The sequence below is a fragment of the Triturus cristatus genome, chromosome 7, assembly GCF_964204655.1.
Source record: "Triturus cristatus chromosome 7, aTriCri1.1, whole genome shotgun sequence".
Taxonomy (NCBI): Eukaryota; Metazoa; Chordata; class Amphibia; order Caudata; family Salamandridae; genus Triturus; species Triturus cristatus.
Genome location: NC_140590.1, coordinates 665,215,440 through 665,237,369, shown reverse-complemented (window position 1 = coordinate 665,237,369; position 21,930 = coordinate 665,215,440). Strand labels below are relative to the sequence as shown.

The window sequence follows — 21,930 nt, the reverse complement described above, 5'->3', positions numbered from 1 at the left end:
TAGCTGTTGTGGTCTGGCTCACCTCCCTGTGACATTTTTTGTATGAAAGAGTTGAATTGTAGTGCTACATATGGCTAAGAAAGGAATGGGCATGCTGAGAGCACTGCATTTTAATTGACAGATGAACATGGTAGTAATGAAATGGGCATGGAGACTGAAGTTTTCCATCATCCAGTAGATGGTAAATATTGAATTAGCATTGACACCAATGTTCTCCTTCTCTCCATGTGTATCAGTGTAAATACAGGAATTCCAACTGTAGGACTGATGGGTCCCTGCATGTTTGTTTTGTATGTGTGTCAACTTCTGTTGTGGGCCTGAACGCTTGAGTATCTTGGTCTGACACCTCCTTAATAGTCTATCATTCTTGCAGGGGATGATTCCTCAGTCTGTTCCCCTCCACCCCACCCCCAATTTAAATCTTCTAACTTCTCCTGGTCAATCTGCTGCAGCCTATTTTCCTTTACTGCTTCTTCTGTGCCTTCCAGACACCGAAGTTCAGCTACAACTACCAGCCTTCAATTCACAACGATTTTTATTCCTTCTTACTTGTAAGCTACTTTCCACTCTCCTGACACATCGTGCAATTCGACGTGGCCTTTGAGAAGCATAAACAAATGCAAACAATATTACATAAACCAATTTCTCTTAATGGGTGAATTGATGTTAAGTGGCCTCTGTTTATGGGTAGCAGTAGATCTCTGTGCATGGGTGCCTGTTCGACTGCTGGTCAATGTTAGTGGGTGACAGTTGCCATGGTTTTTTCTGAGAATAGATGTCTGTAGGTATGTTGCTTGTATGCATATTTGCATGTATGTCTCATGTATTTCACTGCATGTGTGGATGTTGTGTGCCTCCATGCATTTTCTCATGCCCTATAAAAACGTTAAAACCACAATGGTTGATTGCACATGCAGTTGTTACCCAACTTTGTTGGGAGAGAAAACCTTTATAATGTCACAGCTATTGCTATGAATTTGAAAAAGACATCAACGTTTCTAGATACTGATAGCATTTTGGGCTACTGTAATATTAGATTTTTGATGGGCAAAGAATTAATGAAAAGATAGAAATGCGTATTTGGCAGAATGGAGAGCCCAAAACCTCACATTAGCACTACAGTATGCAACTTACTGGTTTCATAAGATCTCAAGAACTACTAAATCAATATTTGCCAAAATGTAGCTACGCCACAAAGAGCAAGACCTGTTACAATCATTAGAAGTGGAATTCATGTCACAACCTTTAGAGATACGGCCAGCGTCAGCTCCTCCGCAATGGTTGACGAGCATCTCTCCACTGACTCAGAGCAAGCAGCTGAAAAATAAAACAATATTCTATTATTGTGTCATTTTTTTGCTGCTGACTGAGCCAGTGGGTGCAGGGAGGGGTGGTCTGGGATGTGGGAGAGGGAGGAGGAGTGGTATGCGTACGTTTAAGTGTGCATGTCAGTTTGGCCGCCCGGCCAAACTGACAGCGGGTTGAAGAAACAGCATAGAGGCTCCCTGTGCCTGAGCAACAGCTAATCCAGCCCACTCAGGCCAATCCCCATGCTGCTTTCATGCAGAAGCAGAGGAGCAGGAGGCAGCCAGCAGCACCAGCTATGTCTTCTTTTTAAATTATTAACCGCGTGTGCACCCCCTGTACCCCCCGCATCAACTGTATCCACCCACCACTCCTTATCTGCATCGGCTGCATCCAGGTATGGCATTTTGTGTTTTATTTAGAAATATTAGTTTTTACTTTTGTATTGCTAAGCATTTTAAAAAACAAAAGTTTCTGTAGTCTGTACCGTTATTAGTCCCTCCGCCATCTGGCCCCAATTCCCCCCTACTGCCTAAAGGTATGCTGTTCCTCTTGAAGTAGTTCCTAGACAATAAAAAGTCAGAAAACCAACCACCATCATTCGTAATGACAGGGTAGGTGGTATCTGGCTTGGGAGGGAGAGTGGAGGGACTATGACGATGGTTGGATTTCTGACTTTTTATTGTCTAGGCACCACTTCAAGAGGAACAGCATACCTTTAGGCAGTAGGATCTGACTGGGCATTTGTGCCGGTCCTCGATAAAAAGCTCCATAGTCCCCCCTCTTGTTGACCCCCATTTCCCCCCGCCACATTAGGATGGTGGGGGGAAATGTGCCACAAGCGTGGCGGGCACTTTCCGCCACATGCAATAGTAATGATTGCCTGGTAGAGCGGATAAGCCTGGGGATATGGGGGCGGTGCCTTGAAGGCACCGCCCGCCAGATCACAAGGCTGGTGTCAGCGGTTCTACCGCCATGGAAAGGCTGGTGGAGGCTGGCTTCGGGGGCCCGTTACGGGCCCCCTCTGTGGAGGGGCTGTTGGGCACTGGGGTTACCCCTGGTACCCCTCTACTTTTCCATGCACAAGGTGGCAGGCATGGCGCGGGGCTTTGCACGTTGTGCAGGGAAATGCACAACATGGCCATTTACCATTGGGGCTGGTGCTGCAGCCACCAGCACCTGTCGCAATTTTAAATTGCCAGATTCGACTGCCCCGATGGCCGTCGCATCATAATTAGGGGTGCGGGACTGCCGCATTGCAGGTGGGAGGTCCCGATCCCACTACAATGACTTAATGAGCCCCTAAATTCTGTATTTATGTTTTTTTTTATACACTAATTTATAATTTATGTAAGAATGTACAGTGCACCGTGTGAACGCTCGGACCAGATAATATGAGCAACACTGCTTTTGTAATAGTAAAACCCTTAACCAAGTTGATCTATGTGATTTGAAGTAGGAGTCATAGCCCTGTATCATTTGTTATAGTCAGAATGGAATACTCAAGAGTTCAATTATGTCAAAGAACGGCCCTATTTAAATTATGTTGCTCCATGTGGTCTACTGCAATAGGTCCTTCAGCTCCAATAATACAATGGCACTACTTTAGTACTTAGGGCCAAATTTATCATTGAATTGCATTGTCCAGGCATCACTCAAGGGAGCCCAAGGGCGCAACTACAAAGTCAGATTTATCAAGTCATGCAGGGCCACCTTTGGTGGCCCTGCTTAACTTGATAAATCTAGAGTAACACAATGCAGCGCAAATCACGGTATTGCGTTACTCTTCCCCAGGGAGGCATTCAACAGGTGGAGCGTCGGTGTTCCCACGTATCCACCGATATATTTTAGTGCACTCCCTAATGTATCAGTACAGGTAAACCTGGGAATGCGTCAAAATACTACGCCTCCCCTGGTGGTGCATGAGAGAGCAAAGGGGTATAGGGGGAGCATGGGGCAATTGTGGAGGGGAGATAGCAGGTTTCATTGCTTTTTTAAAACTTACCAGATGCTGCTTCTGCCACCTCACTCCTCAGTTCTCTGATGCTTTCTGGGTCCCAGCAGCCCCTGAGCAAGCATCAGAGACTCCCTGTGCAAACCTGTGCTGCTCTCAAATATTAGAGCACTGCGGAGATTAGCCTGAGTGGGCTGCTTTGACGCTCCGTAGGTACAGGGAGTCTGTGCTGTTTCTACAGCCCAGCTGTTTAATACAGCCAGGTTGGAGCAAACCTAAGTGAGAATGTGTGTTTGGCCAGCCTGAGACGGCCGGCCAAATACACATGAGCACTTACAGTGCAGTAACCGGTCCTCCTCCCCCCTGCCATGGCCCGCCCCTCCTTGAACACACTAGCTGAGCAAGCAGGTGAAAAATAAAATGATAGTAAAATAGCGTTTGATTTTTCACCTGCTGGCTCTGAGCCAGTGGAGCGACGCTCTTCCGCCATTGCGGAGGAGCTGCCGTTGTGTATTACACATTTTGTATGATTCAGGTTGTTGCTGGCATCTTCCTTTTTTTTTATATTGCTGATATTTAGAAAAGTCTCAAGTCAACGATGGAGTGGAGGGCATGGCAGAAATTCCTCCCTGGACTTCCTGTTCAGTGTGTTTACTTTTTTGTATTTGCTGTTATGGATTTAAGTAATTGACGGGATTATATTTTTTCTTTTCTTTTTGTTTTAGGTGTTCATAGAATTAACCAAAGAGCAGGAAAAAGATAATTTTGACCTGGCTTTGGATACAACGTTTGAATGGAAGCAACTTCGTGGAGACGATGCCTAAATTGTTAGAAATGTGTAGACAGTTATTTTACTTCTATGATTTGTGTATGACCAAGTTACATCAAAATCCATTTATATTGAACGACAACCCATGAAAGTCTCTGAATGAGAGAAAAGTATCTATTTTAGATTCAGTCCGATGTTGTGTTATATTTCTTTTCTATGCATTTGTGTGGCTATCTGTGGTAAGCAGTGGCACTTGTGGCTAGCTCTGATGCCATGGCAGTTATACATCATTGGCTAATCAAATGTGGTTCACAGATGTGTGACATTAACGCTGGGCAGCATGTCTCCATTGCCGCCATAAAACATGGTGAGTGGCTTGAGTTGGTGTTTGGTGGTGATAGTAAAATTCCCTTAATTTGTGTGGTAAGTTGTAAATTAGAGAGAGGTTAATCAATAATACTGCTCTTATGGTAGTGTGAGTCATTCAGGTGGGTGTGGCTCCAGATTAACTATTCTAAATAATTCCATTACCCTCCAATTCTAAATCAGCCCCTAACTCTTTTTCGCTAGGATTCAAAACAAGCCCCTTTCAAAACCTTTTGTTGATGCCTCAAACAAGCTGAGGAGTGTTTGCAGCTGGTCATTCTTCTATTTTTACAAACCAGCCAAGGTGTCCACAAACAGGTCACATACCGTTGATTTTTTCAATCAGACAAATACTCTTTTTAGGAAAATTAACAATTAAAACCATCTATAGAAACGTTTTAGAACTAGAGATGCCTGAACTTGAATTCACTGTAAACTTAAGGGTTTACCAACTATCTGTTCCTGATTATCTTCTCCTTACTTGATGAAGAAGTAGAGCAGAATTACAAATGATTAACCTGCAAATCTGCTGGCAGAGTGCAGTGGTAGGGAAAGTGTTTCTTTACTGATTGATTTAGAACATTACGGAAGTGAATTCAGCTGACTTGTCCAACACTAAGGCACTCATCACCCAATTGAACAACTTAGGCCCTCCGACTGACATCCTTGGTTTGAATTCCGACCGCCGTATTAGGATTATGGCAGTCAGAACTCAAACCCGCCATCATTCCGGCTGGCTTCCAATGGGCTCAATGAGCCCGTCGGCCAGTTCAAGACAGCATATAATCCCCTACAGATGACGTTTCCACCATCGGGATTATTATATTGGTTTCCAACAGGCTTTTCATATCGGGCTTTCCTACATGAAAAGCCTGTTGAAAAGTGACTTTGGGAGCCCCTAGCAGGGCCCCCTTCTCCCAGTGGCCTCCTGTTGGGGCCCCCCCTGTAAATACCTGCACTGTGTGGCAGGCACCTCACAGTACCTGCCACACGGTGCAGGGATTCAAAGTGAGCTAAAGTTTCAGCCGGTTTCTGAGGGAAACATACACTAGTGGCATTAAATTGTACACTGATTAAAATATACTTTATCAATTTTAACAATTATGATATGTCATTCAATACAAAGTATTTTAGAAAATATATGCTCAGTTTTGCAACCTTTTTCATTAAAACGTATTAACCACATAACAACAAAATAAAGCAATCTAACATTTTAAACATCAGAGATGGCCATCTATGTCTGAATATATTTTACGTGGCACTTTCTAACTATAGCATGTTTCTTTAAATTTTACAATAATGTATATTAAAATAGCTCATCAGAATTGTGTTGCCTTCATTCTGTTTTTCACACTATTTGTTAAACTATCTTTTGTTCTCATAGACAGCCTATGCAGTTCAGCAAGTCAGTCACCTAGCCTCAATTGTTAACACAAATAGCCACGTCAATTAAACCAACAAGTTTTCATATTGTATCAGCCTTTATATTGCATACAGCTAGTACTAAAAACTCAGTTCATAAATCTACCCTCCTCAGTTCATAAATGTATCATGAAACGTTCAGTCAAAAAACATAACTATTCAGAAGCCTGAATTCACATGTGTCAAACAGCAGCTGCCCCAGTTCAAGTTATTGTCCCACACATTTAGCCAGGTTCCAAGTTAAAGTTAATTTGCGTCCACAACACATTAATTGTTATTTCAAAATTTACACTTGCAGGAGGTAAATTGAGTGAGACACAGTAATGTGACTTCTGTGAAATGGGGAAGGGAAAGCAGGAGACAGTTAAGTAATGCACCTGGATAATTCATGGGAGGAGTTCACTCACCTGCCTACTGATTAAACAAGCTTTTCGTTCATTTCACCCAGCAGAGTGGATTTCCCATGTCATGAGTGACCTCTTCAGGCACACTGACATTTTAGTCACCCACACAATGTATCTTGGGAAGGAGAGTTTTCAATTTTAAACATGGTAAGCAGTGTTTTAAGTATGCGAGATTATGTTTCTACTGAACTCTCATTTATGTCTTTGACAGTGCTGCCTCAGCAAAAGAAATCTGGAAGTAATATAAAATACAAATCTGAGTGACAGGCTTGGAGGCTGTTAGAAACACTGTTTAGAAACACTGTTTAGAAACACTGTGGAGGGAGCTGGCAAAGGAAGGAGCAGGCCATTATTAGGTGGATGATCACCAGTCGGAGAGAGTGAAGGGAAGGAGGGCTAGAGTGATCTGTGTCATGAGGACAAGGACGAGAAGAACAAGGTTCAGGGTAACCTAATCCATGAGGACCAGGGTTACCAATGCCAGAGGGGACCAGAGACAAACAGATGAGGAAGACACAAGGAAAAACAGGATTAGAGTCGGATGAAAAGGATCAGAAGGGTCAGGAAGATCTCAACTCAGCTGACAAGGGCCCAAAGAAAATAGAAGGGCCAGGAATAGAAGGTCCTGTACCATAACAATATGGGTGGCCTTAGTTCACCAACCAGGGCCAGAGGGTCAATGATGTCCATGCCCAGGAATAGCAGAGCCAGGAAGACATATCAATGAGGATGAGTACCAGGAGACCAATGTAAAGATGGGTCAGAGAATGGAGTACCAAGACCATGGAGATTAGATCAAGGAGGACCAATGGGTTAGAGGCGAATGGACCAGGATTGAGGAAAACCACAACCAGCAAGGATCAGTGCTAGCAGTACCAGCAGACCCTAGATCAGTATGACCAGTAGGGATATAAATAGCCAGGAAATCGAAGCTCAGTTGGACTAGGGTCAGACTCAAGAGATCCTAAACAAGGGTAACAAGGACACTATAAATGAGGTTGACCTGCAACATGGTAACTAGAAAAACTAATACAACAGGGATGAGGAAGACGAGAGACCCAGGATGACCATGATTGAGAGGGCCACAGTCAGATGGACAAGAACAAAGTATAACAAGCAAACCAGGACACCAGGAGGACTAGGATGGGGCAGAAGGACTGGGTAACTAAGAGACCTCGAGAAATGAAGGTCAGTGGGCCCAGCACCACAGGACCCAATACATGAGGACTAGACAAAGGAGTACCAGAACTAAAACCAGGACAACAACGACGAGGGGGACCCGAAGCAGAAGGATTGGGAACAGGCAAACCAGAGGAACTAGATAACCAAGGAGAGGAGGACCAGGAGGACATATGGAACAGAATTAGGATGAGGAGGAAAGAAAGGTCCATGACTGAGAGTCTGAGAAACAGGAGACCCAGGATCTAAAGGACGGGGGCAGGAATCTATAGGAAAGATGACCAGACAGAGCAGGACCGGGAAGTACATGGCCAGAAAGTTGTGAGGCTCACATGAAATGGAGGTCAAGGAACATCAGAATTTGGAAAGGCTAAAATGATCTTTGGGCCAGGACTTGCTATTGCAGAACCACAAGGGCAAGGAGCAGGAGGACTATTGCCAGGAGAATCAAGACCAGATTGAAAAGGACTACAAAGACCAAAATGATGAGGCTCAAAACAAACATAACCAGGACAAAGAGGGCCTAGACTATTAGGTGCAGTGTCAGAAGGACCATGAGGACAAGGTACACTACCAGGTGGATGAGGATGATCCAAACAAGGACTAAGAAGACAAGGCCTAAGAGCACCAAGATGCAAATGACCATGTGGTCAGAGGGGACCAGGAGGACCAGGAGCTGATGTACTAGGAACTAGATGAGCAGGGTGGGAAGAATCGGAAGGACCAGGTCAAGTAGAAGATCAGAAGATAAGAGGCAGAGCTCATAGAAGGGGTCCTGGAAGGACCAGGATGGCCAGGAGGACCAGAACCAATAGGATTAGGTGCACAAAGACCCAAACAAGGAGAGCCAGAAGCAAAATAATCAAATCTAGTGGGCTCAAAATCAGGAATAGAACGCAGATTGTACCACCAGGTAAAGTAAGAACATTGCTAGCCAAACCAGACTGGCAGTGAGGAAGACTAGGAAGAATAGGACCCAGAGAATCAGGAGGAGATGGGCAGGAAACCAGATCCCGCAGGACAATCGCTAAGAGGACCAGGGCAAGAAGACCAGTGGGGCAACAATCAAGGGAAAAAGGAACATCAAGTCAAAGGAACCCAGGAGTATCAGAACCTTTGATACTAGGACAAAGAAGACTAGTGCAGCTATCAAAAAAAGAGGGCCAAGACAAGGAGGGCAAGGATGATAGGAGCTAGGATGACACATTCAGGTGGCTAAGAACAGGACAACTTGAGTCAAGGAGGATCAGGACTAAGAGGACATGTTAGTGCAGATCCAGCTTGACATCAAGCAGGAGGACCAGGGCTAAAAACATCATGATACATTGGAGGAGGAACAGGAGAATTAGTCAGGGAAGGAGCAGGTGGGCTAGGCCCATTCAGTCGAAGGACCAGATGGGGAGGATTAGGTGTATTAGAAGGATCAGAATAAACAGGAACAGGGCTAGGAAGGCCAGAGAGGCCTACTACTTGATGTGCCAATTGCAGATAGAGGACTAGCAGCTGGGGTATCAGGAATAGACTGGCGAGGATCAGGGGAACCAGGACAACCAGAGTCACAAAGACCAATGGGACTAGGCCAGGATGAAATTGAACAGGCCCAACCCAAGAGTACCTAATAAGGAGGACCAGGAGTAGTGGACACAGTACAAGGTGGACAACAAGGACCAGGGCAAGGAAAAGCAGGATAACCCAATCCAGGAAGACTAAGAGAGCTATACCTAGGAGCACCAGGGCAACAGGAGTAGGTGGAGAGGGAGTAAGCAGACCAGCCGGATCAGGGTGAGGATTAAGAGGCCCAAAGAAGCCTAACTCAAGGTTGGGCCAGATCACGTTCAAGTAGAGTGGGATCAGAAGGACTAGAACAAGGACCACCTGATTCAAGAAACCAATAGTAGGGTGACCGGAACTAGTTGGACCAGAGCCAAGGTGAGGATCACGAGGACCAAAACAACCCAAAAAAGGAGGACTTTAAACAGAATCAATACCAGAAATCACATAAGGACCTGGAGGAGATGGAAATAGACTGGGGATAGAAGGGCACCTTTTGTGTTTCAAGGATTTAAGTGGTTATTATTCATGCTTCTTATGTTGTCATACCCTAGAAATGTCCACCTTTTTTAGCCCACGTATAGACCTAGAATTTATTTTCTGTAAAATCAAAATATGCAAAATGAATAAGAAGTCAGGACTGTTACACTCTGATTGATAGAAGATGCTGTCTAATGCTGGCACAGTGGTCTGTGGGTCTGAGGGCAGAGGGACTGCAACTTAGCAGATGGGTCTAAATGTAGATTAGTGAAGAGAGTGTGTGGCTTGTGAAAAATGGTAGAAAGGGTTTGAGAAACTCAGTTGAAGTCAGCAAAAATGGTTAATGACTAACATAGGGTGTTAAGGGGCTGCGGCAATCAGCAAAAGGAAGCTCAGGATCATAAGAAGGTTCCAATGAGCAGAAGATGGGACAAGGGATGTCCAGAAAGATCGTCTTAGATGGCTCTAAGAGGCCTTCTGAGAAACAAACAGCTCTGATTGCCATCTGTGATTGCACTGGGACCAAAGCCAACAGTGATAGCTTCAGCACTGGATGGGTGATCTGTGTTGCTCCGAGGGCTAGATGAAGGTTGGTGGAGATACAAATGCAGCAGAAGTGTTTGGAAGGCCAGCAAAGAAGCGCTTAATGTCAAGAACAGCAGAGGAGTCTGGTGATTCCCCGACAACTGTGCTTACATTCCATGTGAGTATATGTGCAGTAGATGTGTAACTAATGTGTAGGAGTAAGACACCTTGGGGGAGAATTACAAACATTTTGCGCTGGGTTAGCGCCACAAAAGGGATCCTAACTGGCGCAAAATGTTTTTTTTTTACTATTTACTGGGCAGCACTCTCAAAGTTGCACAAAGCACTGCTTTGTGTTACTTAGCACCGAGGGGGTGTTACATGGGTGGACATGAGCGTTCCCATGCAACCGCCCATGCCTTTTGATACAAAACCATATTTAAAAAGAATTGTAGACATGGTTTTGCGCCAAAAGTTAATGCCCCTTCAAAGGAGGCGCTAACTGGAGAAATGCTTTCATTTCTCCGTGCTTTTCCGACTTTGCATGCATGCTGCACTGTGCGCGACGCATACGAAATGGGAAAAGCTTTGCATCATGTCTAGGCTTAGTATTTTGTACAGGAATGGTACCCTGTACAAAACCTATGCTAGACTCATGCACACACCATAGCACTATGGTGCTAAGGTGTGTGCCTGGCACACGGCAGCTAGAATGAGCACCAGTGCAAGGCAAGAGGGATGGGAGAGCCATATCTCTGAAGATATGGTGCTCTCCTGCTCCTTCCCTGTCACGCAACACAGCGCAGCCTCCCAGGGGGCTGCGTTGCGCTGCTTTGCATGGGTTTTCTGTAAATCTCCCTTCTTGTGTGGTCAAAGTCTAGGTGCATGAACTAGTGGGATGATTTTGCATGACATGATAGAGAGTGTAAACAGCTTCCCTAGGCAGTGAAAGTGTATTAACTGTATCTCTGTGGGTGGGGGTGGTGACCCTGAACAGATGGAGAAAATGATGCCCCCCGGAAATTATGTGAAGTCCTGGTTAGTGAAGGATTGCTGGTTAGTTTTTCCTCATTGACCATTTAGGGCAGATGGTAGGAGTGGGGTGCAGGTCATAGCCTTCTCTTGTTAAAGGTGACAAAGAGTCTTAGCAGTGCTGCATTTTTGTCTCTGCATGATGACTTCTCAGGAAGGCTGATGATAGCCAGGTGCTGAAATCTCATACCTCATTGTGCCCTTGTTTTGGAAACTCATGCATAGAGCCAGCACTATTGCTACTGCTGTGATAATCATCACCTTGCACAAAGGCTGTGTCTGAGATACAGCCAGAAGATTACATTTGAAAGAGAATTACACCAAATCTGCTCTGAAACCTCAGCAGTGAATCCACATCCCCTGTCTGCGAAATTAATATAAAAGTAGAACTGTGAAATGATCAATCTGTAGGCAACAACAATGATGATAAAAAAATGTCTCTGACAATGCTTGTGCATTAATTCAGTGTCTTATTTCTCACAATATTTGTAATAAAGTCAATGAATAAAATATCTCTGTGAGTTTTTGTGTCTTTGATGCCAATATGTCTTTTTCTGATTTACTGTGAGAATTAATTCACATTCCAATGACATTCAGTTAAAATAATTACAGTACCATTCCGTTGTGTGTGGCTTCTCGATGGAATACTTCCTCTCATGACCTGACACTCTGTGACCGTTTGATGAAGGACTTTATACCGCTCATCCTATTGGGTAGGGGTGGGTGGTAAAACATGGAGTTCCCGAAAAACTCCACCAACTGCCGGGAGGCAGAGTTTTTCTTGAACACGGCTCACCAGCAAGAAAATTGAGCACTAGTATGAGTCCCAGAGCGATTTCTCAATGCAGACGGTCCCGGCAGTTTGCTACCGCTCACGTTGAGAAACCTGCCGCTCACGTCGAGAAGCCTGCTGCCCAAGTAGAAATCTACTTGAGCAGTAGGAAAAAGCAAAGCCCTCTGGCGTGTCACCTGGTGCCATTTGCACTGATTTTACTGTGAGACAAGCTGCTGGTGCTAAAAATCAGCCCGAGCAGTGCAACGTACTGAAATTCAGCCACTCGCGGGGCTCCACGGAATCTCGCTGAGTTTTTAGGTAACTCCTCAGAATTCCACAGAGTGAAACTCCATGAATTTCATCCACTCCTAATATAGGATACAATCTGGCTGTAAGGGACTAAAAAAACAAAATGACCCCATCATCCTGTTTGTGGGCAATTCGATTTTTGTTTTTCAAAAACAAACTCCCCCTTTGGGAGTTGTTTTTTGAAAGGATTGCTGGCCACCATGTTTGACGGTACCATCCGTCTAACTTTTCCTGTATAGGTAGGAATGACCAATATTGCAGTTCCGGTCAATGCAGTGAGCTTTCCACAGGGACAGTGGATAACTCTAAATTTGACGGGCTGAGAACCCTCATGGTGTTGGAGCTATTGTTCTCCACCATCCTGACACAGTTAAGTCTGCCTACAAAACTCAAAATCAGGCCCATAGTTGTTTGTCCTTTTGTCATGGGATTGGAATGAAGCCTCTTAATTATGCTGTGACTTCATAAATGCTCCTATGCAATTGTTTCTATGTATTTATAAGTCTGTGTTTTCAGGTGTTTTGCTCTGATGTGTTAAATTAAACTGAACCAGGTGCACTGTTTGGCTGCAGAAATAGATGTTCTGATAACATGGAGCCTTTTGGGAATCCTATTTCTGTACCAGGTACATTGCCATTGCTTTGTGAGTAAGAGTGAGTAAATAGCTTTAGAAGAATAAACAGATTTAACTAGTCTTGCAAACGCTCTGTGGAAACATTTGTGGAGCATGTGACAGCTCTTTAATGGGCCTTCTAAGTTGCTGTCTTGTGGCCGACTAGTTTAAAGGAGTGGCATTCTTGTCATATAAGTAAATATAACTCGGATACATTGAAACATTTGGGACCTTTAAACGTATCTAATTCTACAGCATATATATGTCGTTAGTCTCACTGATAAGACTAGATTGGTAAGAAATGTTTTCAAAGACAATCACATCTATTTCCTTTTAATAGCCAAAGTGATAGGGTTAACATATGCTCTGTCTAACATATTATTGCAGCATACAGCATATAACCAAGCTTTAAGGGTAACATTTGCATTATTTTTCAAATTAGTAGTAATCTGGTGAAATGCTAGAGCTGGGAAAAAGTCTGCTATTTTTCAAGAATGAGATTGAGCATATCAATAAAGGGAAATGCTTTCTAGGAAGATATTTGAAAATATATACGGAATATTGACATTAAAATCATATTCGTTTGTTTCCAAACTCATTTACAAAAGGTAGATATAAATAATTTATGTTTCAAATACATTTTTAGCATATCACATGACCAACATTTATTCTGTGTCATAACCTCCCATCTAAATAGTGAAAATGGTGTTATCAATAATCTATTATGTACAAAATATAGTGCTTGAGTTGTACTTGCTGCTGTCGAAGATTTATGACTCTTTTACACACTTTATTCTGACAGTTTATAGACCAATAAACTTTCAGATCTTCTTCCCATTTTATGTTAGTAGAATCCTGCCACACCCTAGAACCTGGAGTTTGGGTTGCCTTCTCTTCAGCCTAGATTGAGCGGGCTTTAACACTTCATATTGGAAATTAAAAATGCTCTGAAGTGTGGCGGTTGTCCATATTACAACCATGCACCTCACAAAAAAGTGAAGATGCAGTGATACATGCTTCTGATTCACAGTGATAAGCGTGAGTTTGCTACATGGATCTGAAGTAGGAGAACAAAGAGTTGCAGGAGAACATAGAAAACAACAGGATTAACAAGTAGAACAATGAGATAAAAATCATGAAAATTGAAGTTCAGGAATTGATGCCCAAATTCAAACATGTCAACAAGAAGAAGATGAAAATTGAACTCTGAAAACCCCTCGAGTTAATCGAAGCATTCCAGTTGAAAATGAAGACACAAATGACAATGAAAATGGAACAAGTGAAGAAGATAAACCAGAAAATGAAAGCTGGTTTGAATGTGTGCGAGAAAGTAGAGCATTATCAAAATGTAAAAGTCTGAAGAGAAATATAGAAAAAAGGAGCTGAAACAGTAACAAATGTGACTGATAAAGAGACTAATAGATCAGTAACAATGTTTATAAGAAAAAATCTTTTTTTATATTGCTCTCCCTTTGACAGTACTTTAATCTTTTTTACTAAGAATGTGCTAAGGCTTTTTTACCTATTTGTTTAGATTTGTCTGGCAAGTTGCCCATGTAATGACATACAATTGATCTTGTGTGGCGCTTACCTCGCAGTAATTTTGAAATTTTTGGCAGCATTGTTGGGAGCCCCTTTACTCGTGTCTTGGGGCTAAGTTCTCTCTTTTTGCATTTTTAACAATTTACATTGAGCTGTTTTGCAAGATAAGGTTGGTTGCCTAATTAGGATACATTAATAGTTTCAGACCACCCTCTCATAGTTTCTACGATTACCATCATCCTAATTAGGCAACATCGATATTATTGAATGTCCAGGCTAACACAGCGGTCAGTATCCTTAAGTTTTTGAATCTGTATTGTTCACACCACATTAATACAGTAGAGAGATAGGTCTTAATTATATTTGTATAATATTTAGGTTGTCCTTTTTTCCTGATGAAGACACGTATGCGGAGGTAGAAATTACCCTTATCGTGGAAACAGGTCGAAACTTCGACAATTTCCTTCTTTGGCCTGCGTTACTACCTTTTGACCCTTGTTTAATCTCCAAGAGGTCATCCAGGGAATAAGATAGTGGAATGACAATGTATTCAGGCCCAAAATAGGTTCGGTCGGCTAATCACTTAATCCAACCACTGTTGTGTATATAAAATAGGGTATTTTTGTTTCTCATTTTTCCTGATTGTTCCTTTACCTTTCACATTGCACATGAGCACTTTCTTTCTGACAACTGTCTATTTGTCATAATGATTGATTAAATATTGCATGTTCATGAAGACTATATAAAGAAAGATTTTTTCTTAGAAACATTGTTGCCTTTGGTCCTTCTCTCTGCAACAAGAATTAATGTTCTTTGTATGACCGTTTGAATTGATTTCTATAGTCCTGTGTACCTGAGGAGGGCTGGTAAGACACGTCAGGACCAAGTGTTATACTGTATAGATTCCCAGGTCCTCAGACGTTCTCCGGGAGAACCCCATTAGTATTTAATGGATGAACTTTTCAGCCGGCATCTTTTTCTTGACATTTGAACATATTGTTGAAGAAGAATGTATGTCTCCCAGCATCAAGATTTTTTCCACATCTGTTGATTAAAGGACTATTTTTGTTAATGCTAGCACAATATTAGGTGTAACGTTTTGGGAGAATTTATTAATCTTTGCATTTCGTTTTGAGACTTTAAGATTTTTGAGAAAATCGATTTTTAACATAAAGAATATAGCTTCATATAAAGAAGATTTTTTTGATCCGCGAGTAAAATACTTCCTCTCATTTTTACTTTGATAATACCTAATGGAATCTTATTGAGTCTTTATTCTCCTGTTTGATGTTTCAAATCAAAATAAATAATGCACAGGATAATAACACTACTGAAGATAAGAGGTTAGACTATAGAGATAGTCTTAATGGAAATTATGAAGAAAATACTTATTCTAATTTACATTGTGCTCAGAAAGAGATTATTAATGTTTCTAATGGTTTAATCTGCACACATTCACCTTCAGTCTCAGAAGGTGATTATATGCAGCTTCCTCTTTCCTATGAATTGTTCTGTTCACATTTTCTTTGTTTTACAATTCTGTTACTAATGGAACAAATGAGAATAGTGTGTGTAAGGTGACTGACGTTGATCATAATTTTCTTAGAGAATCCAATGAAACAAGAGTGTGAGTGGTATTAAAGGAATGGAGTTTCATTTGAAAGATGATACCATGATTAAGAATTTACAGATACCTCCCAGACATAGACTTTCAAAGAGAAAAGGGGAGTTGAGTGTATGATGAGAATAAGGTGTGATAGATGAAATGCGTTAGCTGTGAGTGGGATATGTGTGTGTCATGTTATAGTTAACAGACATTTTATGTTGGATTAAGATCCTATATTTAGAAGTAGATATTACAATTATGATAGGGAAGCTTATTTTAACATTCAAAGTAATTAGGTAGGTTCTTTTTATTTAGCTATGGCATTTCCGGAGATAGGAACAAAAAGTTAATTTCCCTTTTGTGTGTAATGAATCAAAAATTAGGCACTTTGTTTACAAACACAATGGATGACTACTGCCATAAAATAATACAAATCACAAACAAATATATTTGTTGAGTCCTTACAAATACAATATAATGCAAAAAATAAAATATGTATATTCTCTTTTATTTTGGTAAATGCTACCATCTAATGGGAAAAGGAATAGGCATTAAATGGAATATATGAAGTCTGATGCAGGAAAGAAGGGGTTTGTCCTGCACATAATTTATAGCTAGAACCATGATGCTTGAATTTCCTTGCAATAGGTGTTCTTAGTAGGAGGTCTCTGTCAATGATGAATCCAGATATTGCTTTGTTTGTGTAGGAGGATGACGAGCGGCATGGGGTTGTGGCTGGACCAAGCAAGTAGTATCAAAGGTGGCATTTTAGGGATTAACAAAGTTGCCTTTGTGTGGGCTGGTTCAGATTCTTTGATTTCCATGGTATCAGGAAGGTTGCACTGTTCTTATTTCTAAGCTTTTAACCCCTTCCCCACTCATGGCGGAACCACTCCGTCATGAGCCACGGTTGCGCTGTGCTCATTACGGAGTGGTTCTGTCATGCTGCGGCCGCTGGCGGCCGCTCCGCCCACGCGGCACTAATTCCCCGCCTGTGCGGGCGATTAGCGCAGTGGGCAGAGACGTGACGGAACCACTCCGTCATGAGCACAGCTCAACCGTGGCTCGTGACAGAGTGGTTCCGTCATGAGCACAACGCCACGGCACCTGCCCCCAAATCCCCCAGCGCCGCGGCAGAATTCCTGCCGCGGCGAAGGGGTTAAAAGGAATTGCCCTAGTGTTTACAGTTCAAGATAAAAATAATTTTGAGGTAGACAATGTATGAGGTAGATTGTGAAGTGTGTGTTGAGGAGCTTCATAGAATTGATTGCTATAGTTTGGCCTGACCTGTAAAACACGTGGTGACATAAGCACATCATTTCTTTGTCTGATTGCATCTAAATATTATTCTATATGGGCCAGAATATATGTCTGTGCATAGTACCTTGAATGCATTTAACTTGATATTACTTCTTGCTTGTATCACATTGTTATATGAAACTCTTCTGACCCATACATTCTTACTTCAAACACTGCAGAGCTGGTATTCTACAGGTAAATAAGGATATTGAGTGCGACATTCCACTGAGAGGCCACTTTTTGGCATTTTGGAAATTTAAGAACCATGGAGCCTAACAATACTATACTGACTTGAAATACACAGTTTAATTATAAAATATGAACCGCACTGTAGGTTACTGACTTGCTTTTCTGTTGACTGATTATTCTGAACATCCGTTGACTGATTGCTCTAAACTTCAAGACACAGTCAAATGCCCAACAACAGTGAGGAAGAGGGTCCCTTCAGACAAGACGAATCAGGGGTGTCCAGAGGAAAGGTGTCTTTTACCCACAAACTATAAGACTACCTCCCCATGCCTTCTCATTGTTTCACTAACCTCCTACATCCTTGCTCCTTCCAACCCTGTATCTCTTTGAAACAAGTCTTTGTTAAGCTGATAATAACAAAGGAGGATTATTGGTTCTCTGTTGAAAAGACCTAAAAGTATCTTTTCTGCATTACTCCACTTTGGAGCTTAAAATTGAATTTTAGCAATAATCACACACATCTCTAGAACTCATTCTATTTAACTGTAGGTTTAAAAGTGACCCCTTATGAGGATTATATAAGGGTAGAGCTCTACCAGGGTTCTTATGGAATGTATCCTTCTCCAAGGAATGCCCATCCTCTTGGATTGAGGGTGGCTCGTATGACTGGGACTGCTGACCCCATCAATGACTTAAGATTTATTCCAACCAGCTAGGTCTGGCACAATTTGTAAGCACCCACACATACTGAAAGTATTACAGACAAATCAGGCTCATATCTGCTCCAGTCATGGTCAATTGCTTGAAACATAGTGGAATTACCCTGACATCAATGGAGCCAGGGAATGTTATCTCACACAAAGGAAAAAAAATAAAGAAAGGAAATGGCTCAATATACCACATAATCCTTGAACTAGCTCAACCAAAACACACACAACGGCCACTCTGCAATCCACCAACAAGGCACCTAACTTTACATACACACTTTACTTAACAACTTGCCTTTGTTTCACCGCCATCACTCACCTGGTTCTGACCCCAGGGTTTGAACCCTGGCTGTTTAGCTAGAAGTCAAGAACTTTCCCACTTGACCACACTGGCTTCCATGTCTGTATTCTTTGAGATTTTCCCTATATCATGGTTATCCATTTTCACGGGGAAACATCGCATACATCGCGGTGTTTACACCGCAATATCTTTACAACGCAGGTATTACAACGCAAATAATTACAATGACTTGCGCTGGATTTTGCTCTAACCAAAGGAATAGTATGATTTACTATTCCAACACCTTCCCTACTGTACGTAGACTGGAGTTGGAATAGTAAATATTACTATTCCTGAATCCAGCGCCCTCCAGCGCAAGTCGTTGTAATCCCTGCGTTATAAAGGCATCGCGGTGTAAACACTGCGATGTAACGTCATATATTAATTTTCACGTGCAATAGAGGCCTTTTTGTTGCTGGTAGCGTCTCCTGCACTACAGGAGGTAACCAAGGACCTATAGCTCATTGGAAATGTATTCTGCCTCTGGTGGCACAAGCTCCTTCACAGCAAAGGTTTGAATCCTGCCAATGGTGGGAAAAGATCAAGGCGTTTTTTTTTTCCATTTACTCATCTTTAATTTGAGCCACTCTTTTTTGCACTAGTGCCCCAAAAGTAAAAATATTTTACCTCCCAACCCCCCCATTTCTCAATTATCTGAAATATGGGCAAAACCTTATCTTCATTTATCAATGTGTTCATTTTTTTCTATCAATTTGGTGTTTTGCAGAGCACGCATGTGGCCTAGGGGGCATAACTCAGCACAAGTATATGAGAAGACTGCTATATAGAATGTTAAATAGATTGAATGGAGGTGATTTTTCATTTTGGTGTGAGCTGAGCTCTGAAATAGGGTGCATGGTGCCTTTGCGGTCGGCTAAAGCAAATACAAGGAGATGATGGACGGAATTCTGAAACTTTTCAGACACTCACCCCAGTTACAGATCTGGGTTGAATCCATCATTATTCTTTAGCTCACGTTGCCACCTCAGTTCAGACCCAGCTATATGCAAATCAATCTTGACCCTGTGCCTCATTGGAACAGTCCAGCCCGAACTGCCAAGCCAGGTCTTCCCTGAACTGGAAACAAGCGTCGTCTAGGCATATAGGCCTAGAATTACCTCTCACTCATTAAATGATGGGTAATGTTTGGAGCTGGCAAAACTCCCTTTATAAGGTGCAATCAGAAGATAGACATGTTGCATTTTTAAAGAGGCAGGAAAGGGTAAAGTCAGTCATTTGCTTCATTAGGCCAGAGGCAAGATGGAGCAGATGGCCTGGCCTGGCACTAGGGCGTCAAACACACAGTCTCAGTCAGTAGCAAGCCTGCCCATGATTGCCCAGGTTTAGTATAGAGGATAACTGCAGGTAATTTGGAACCCCACCACACTCAGCACCTGCGCCTCCTCCTCACCACTATTCCTGGACCCACCCTTGCTCTTGCCCCCCACAGACAGACAGACAGACAGGCAGGCAGGCACGCATACACACACACACACACACATATACACACACTCTCTCTCTCTCTGTCCACGAATCTCTGACTCAGAAGCTTTACTCCTTTTGCCCCAGATCCTATGATACATTGCTCTAAGGCTTTAATGAGTTTATGGAACTTCTCTGAAAGGACATTCTGCTTTGATATTTTTGATTCATTGAACTAAATTTACTGAAGCTTTGTGCTTGCTCTCACTCTCTCCATATTGAGCTCTTTATGTGTTCTAACTGACTCCTTTCTCTAATTCAGACTAGTGATTCTTTCCTTGATTGAACACGCTTATTGATTCTATTGATTTGTCCTTTGTGTTGATATTAATGTGATTTACAATACAAATTGATGAATGAACTATGATCAATGTAAGGACAAGCTACTAAAAGATTTTAATTAATAAAACCTTTAAAACTTACCCAACCCTCTTCATTGACTCACACCTATATTGATAACAAGCTGTGGAGAGATTGATGATTTAATTTTCTCTTCTCACCACAACGGTGAAGGCCTATCGGCCTGTCAGAGGAAGGATTAGTCCGGATCAATGGTAACCCAGAAACTTTAATCTAATCTGATTCTCTCACCAGCAACTCCCAGAGTTCTGTTTAAGCACTCAGTTCTCAAGCAAGTTTCTGCTATTGCACAGCCCCATCACAGTGAAGGTCTTCTTTGGACATCCGGTGGGTACCATAAGCATCGGTCTCACTTCACCTCCACTTCTGGGAGGAGACACCTGCTGGAGGCTTGATCCACAATCTGGGGAATATTCACACCAGGACAACAGCAGAAGCCACCACCCTCACAGGTAGGCAACAACTCTAGCAATGGTGGACCCGATTTTAAGGTGCTGGTGGGGTGCAGTAGGTGGGCTGTCAATGGTCATAGGCCACATTGCCTTGAGGGCAACTGCAGTGGGGTTTCAGTTGCAGGTGCATGTTACACCTGTGAAACAGACATGAATGGTGGTGGCACAGTTGGCCTTGGCACAACTTTTTGGTGGCAGCACACTTCAACTCAGGCACAAAATGTCTTCCCATTGTACATCTTTGACTGAGGCATGCTGCACCTTGAACACAAACTAAATTGTTCATTGACAGAGGCAATAATTGCTGACCGCGTTTCACTCCTGGAATCATTTTTATGGACATACTGCTGCCGACAAGTCTTAGGGGATGCCCAGTCTACATTTGTCCACTGACTGCAACAGCACATGTGATGAAATTGCTCTGTCTCGTCAGGTCAGTCATACCTCCGCAGGATTGGCATGCTCCTTCCCACTCTCAAAAGCAGATTGACTTCAAAGCAGGCCAGGCCAAAGACTCTGATTCTTGGAGCAGACAGGTGATGTGCCCTCATTTTTGGGAAGCTGGTTATCAGACAGACACCTGTTCTGATTGCTCAGTAGCCCTATGAGTACTCTGTGGAACTCTTTCTTCCTTGGTTGAAGAGAACGTAAAACAACAAGTGGGTCAGTGGCTCCCACTTTGATACAGGTTAATCAGACAGGGAATGAGGATTCTCTGTCTGCACTTTCAGAATTAGTTTAGTTTGCTTTCTTTTTCATCTGTCCTTCCCTGCCTGTTCTTCTGGCACATAGGTTTTCTGGAGATGTTTCAGTTCAGATTATACATTTGTTTACTTAAGACATTCATCTCTCAAACAGTACAACAGCAATTAATACAATTATTTACAGAATAATACAAATTAAAGCTTGAAATCGTTTAAAAAGCATTAACAAGCTTGCTAATGATCAGGTTACATCAAAAGATTTCCTTACAAATAAAAATTCAACTGCAGACATCCTTGATCTTATCATATCTTATCCTATATTTAAAAAAATGGTTTTAAAAACATCTTAAAGATACATGTTTTAAATATGAAAAATGTAAACAATCTAGGACAATATGAGCATTTGTACATCTCTCCCCCAAACCTTAACTATGGTAGTTCCTATCATGATTCTTAAAAGTTTCATAAAAGCTACTATGTCTAGTGGGTGGGCATTGAGATGATTTAGACCTATTCTAAATGTCAACATTGTATTATGCATATACAGATTGGGGTAGAGTATAAG

General features: G+C 42.3%; 1 protein-coding gene across 2 annotated transcripts in view; it reads left to right on the top strand.

Moving 5' to 3' along the window:
• Positions 1-5,717, top strand: part of LOC146810319 (ATP-binding cassette sub-family A member 9-like) — a 1,478,308-nt gene extending 1,472,591 nt beyond the window's left edge. For both annotated transcript variants that reach the window (XM_085617315.1, XM_085617314.1), the window contains one exon: positions 3,985-5,717. In XM_085617315.1, the coding sequence (XP_085473441.1) occupies positions 3,985-4,083 (99 nt within the window). In that variant the 3' untranslated portion in view covers positions 4,084-5,717. The remainder of the gene's footprint in view (positions 1-3,984) is intronic.
• The last annotated feature ends 16,213 nt before the right edge of the window (positions 5,718-21,930 follow it).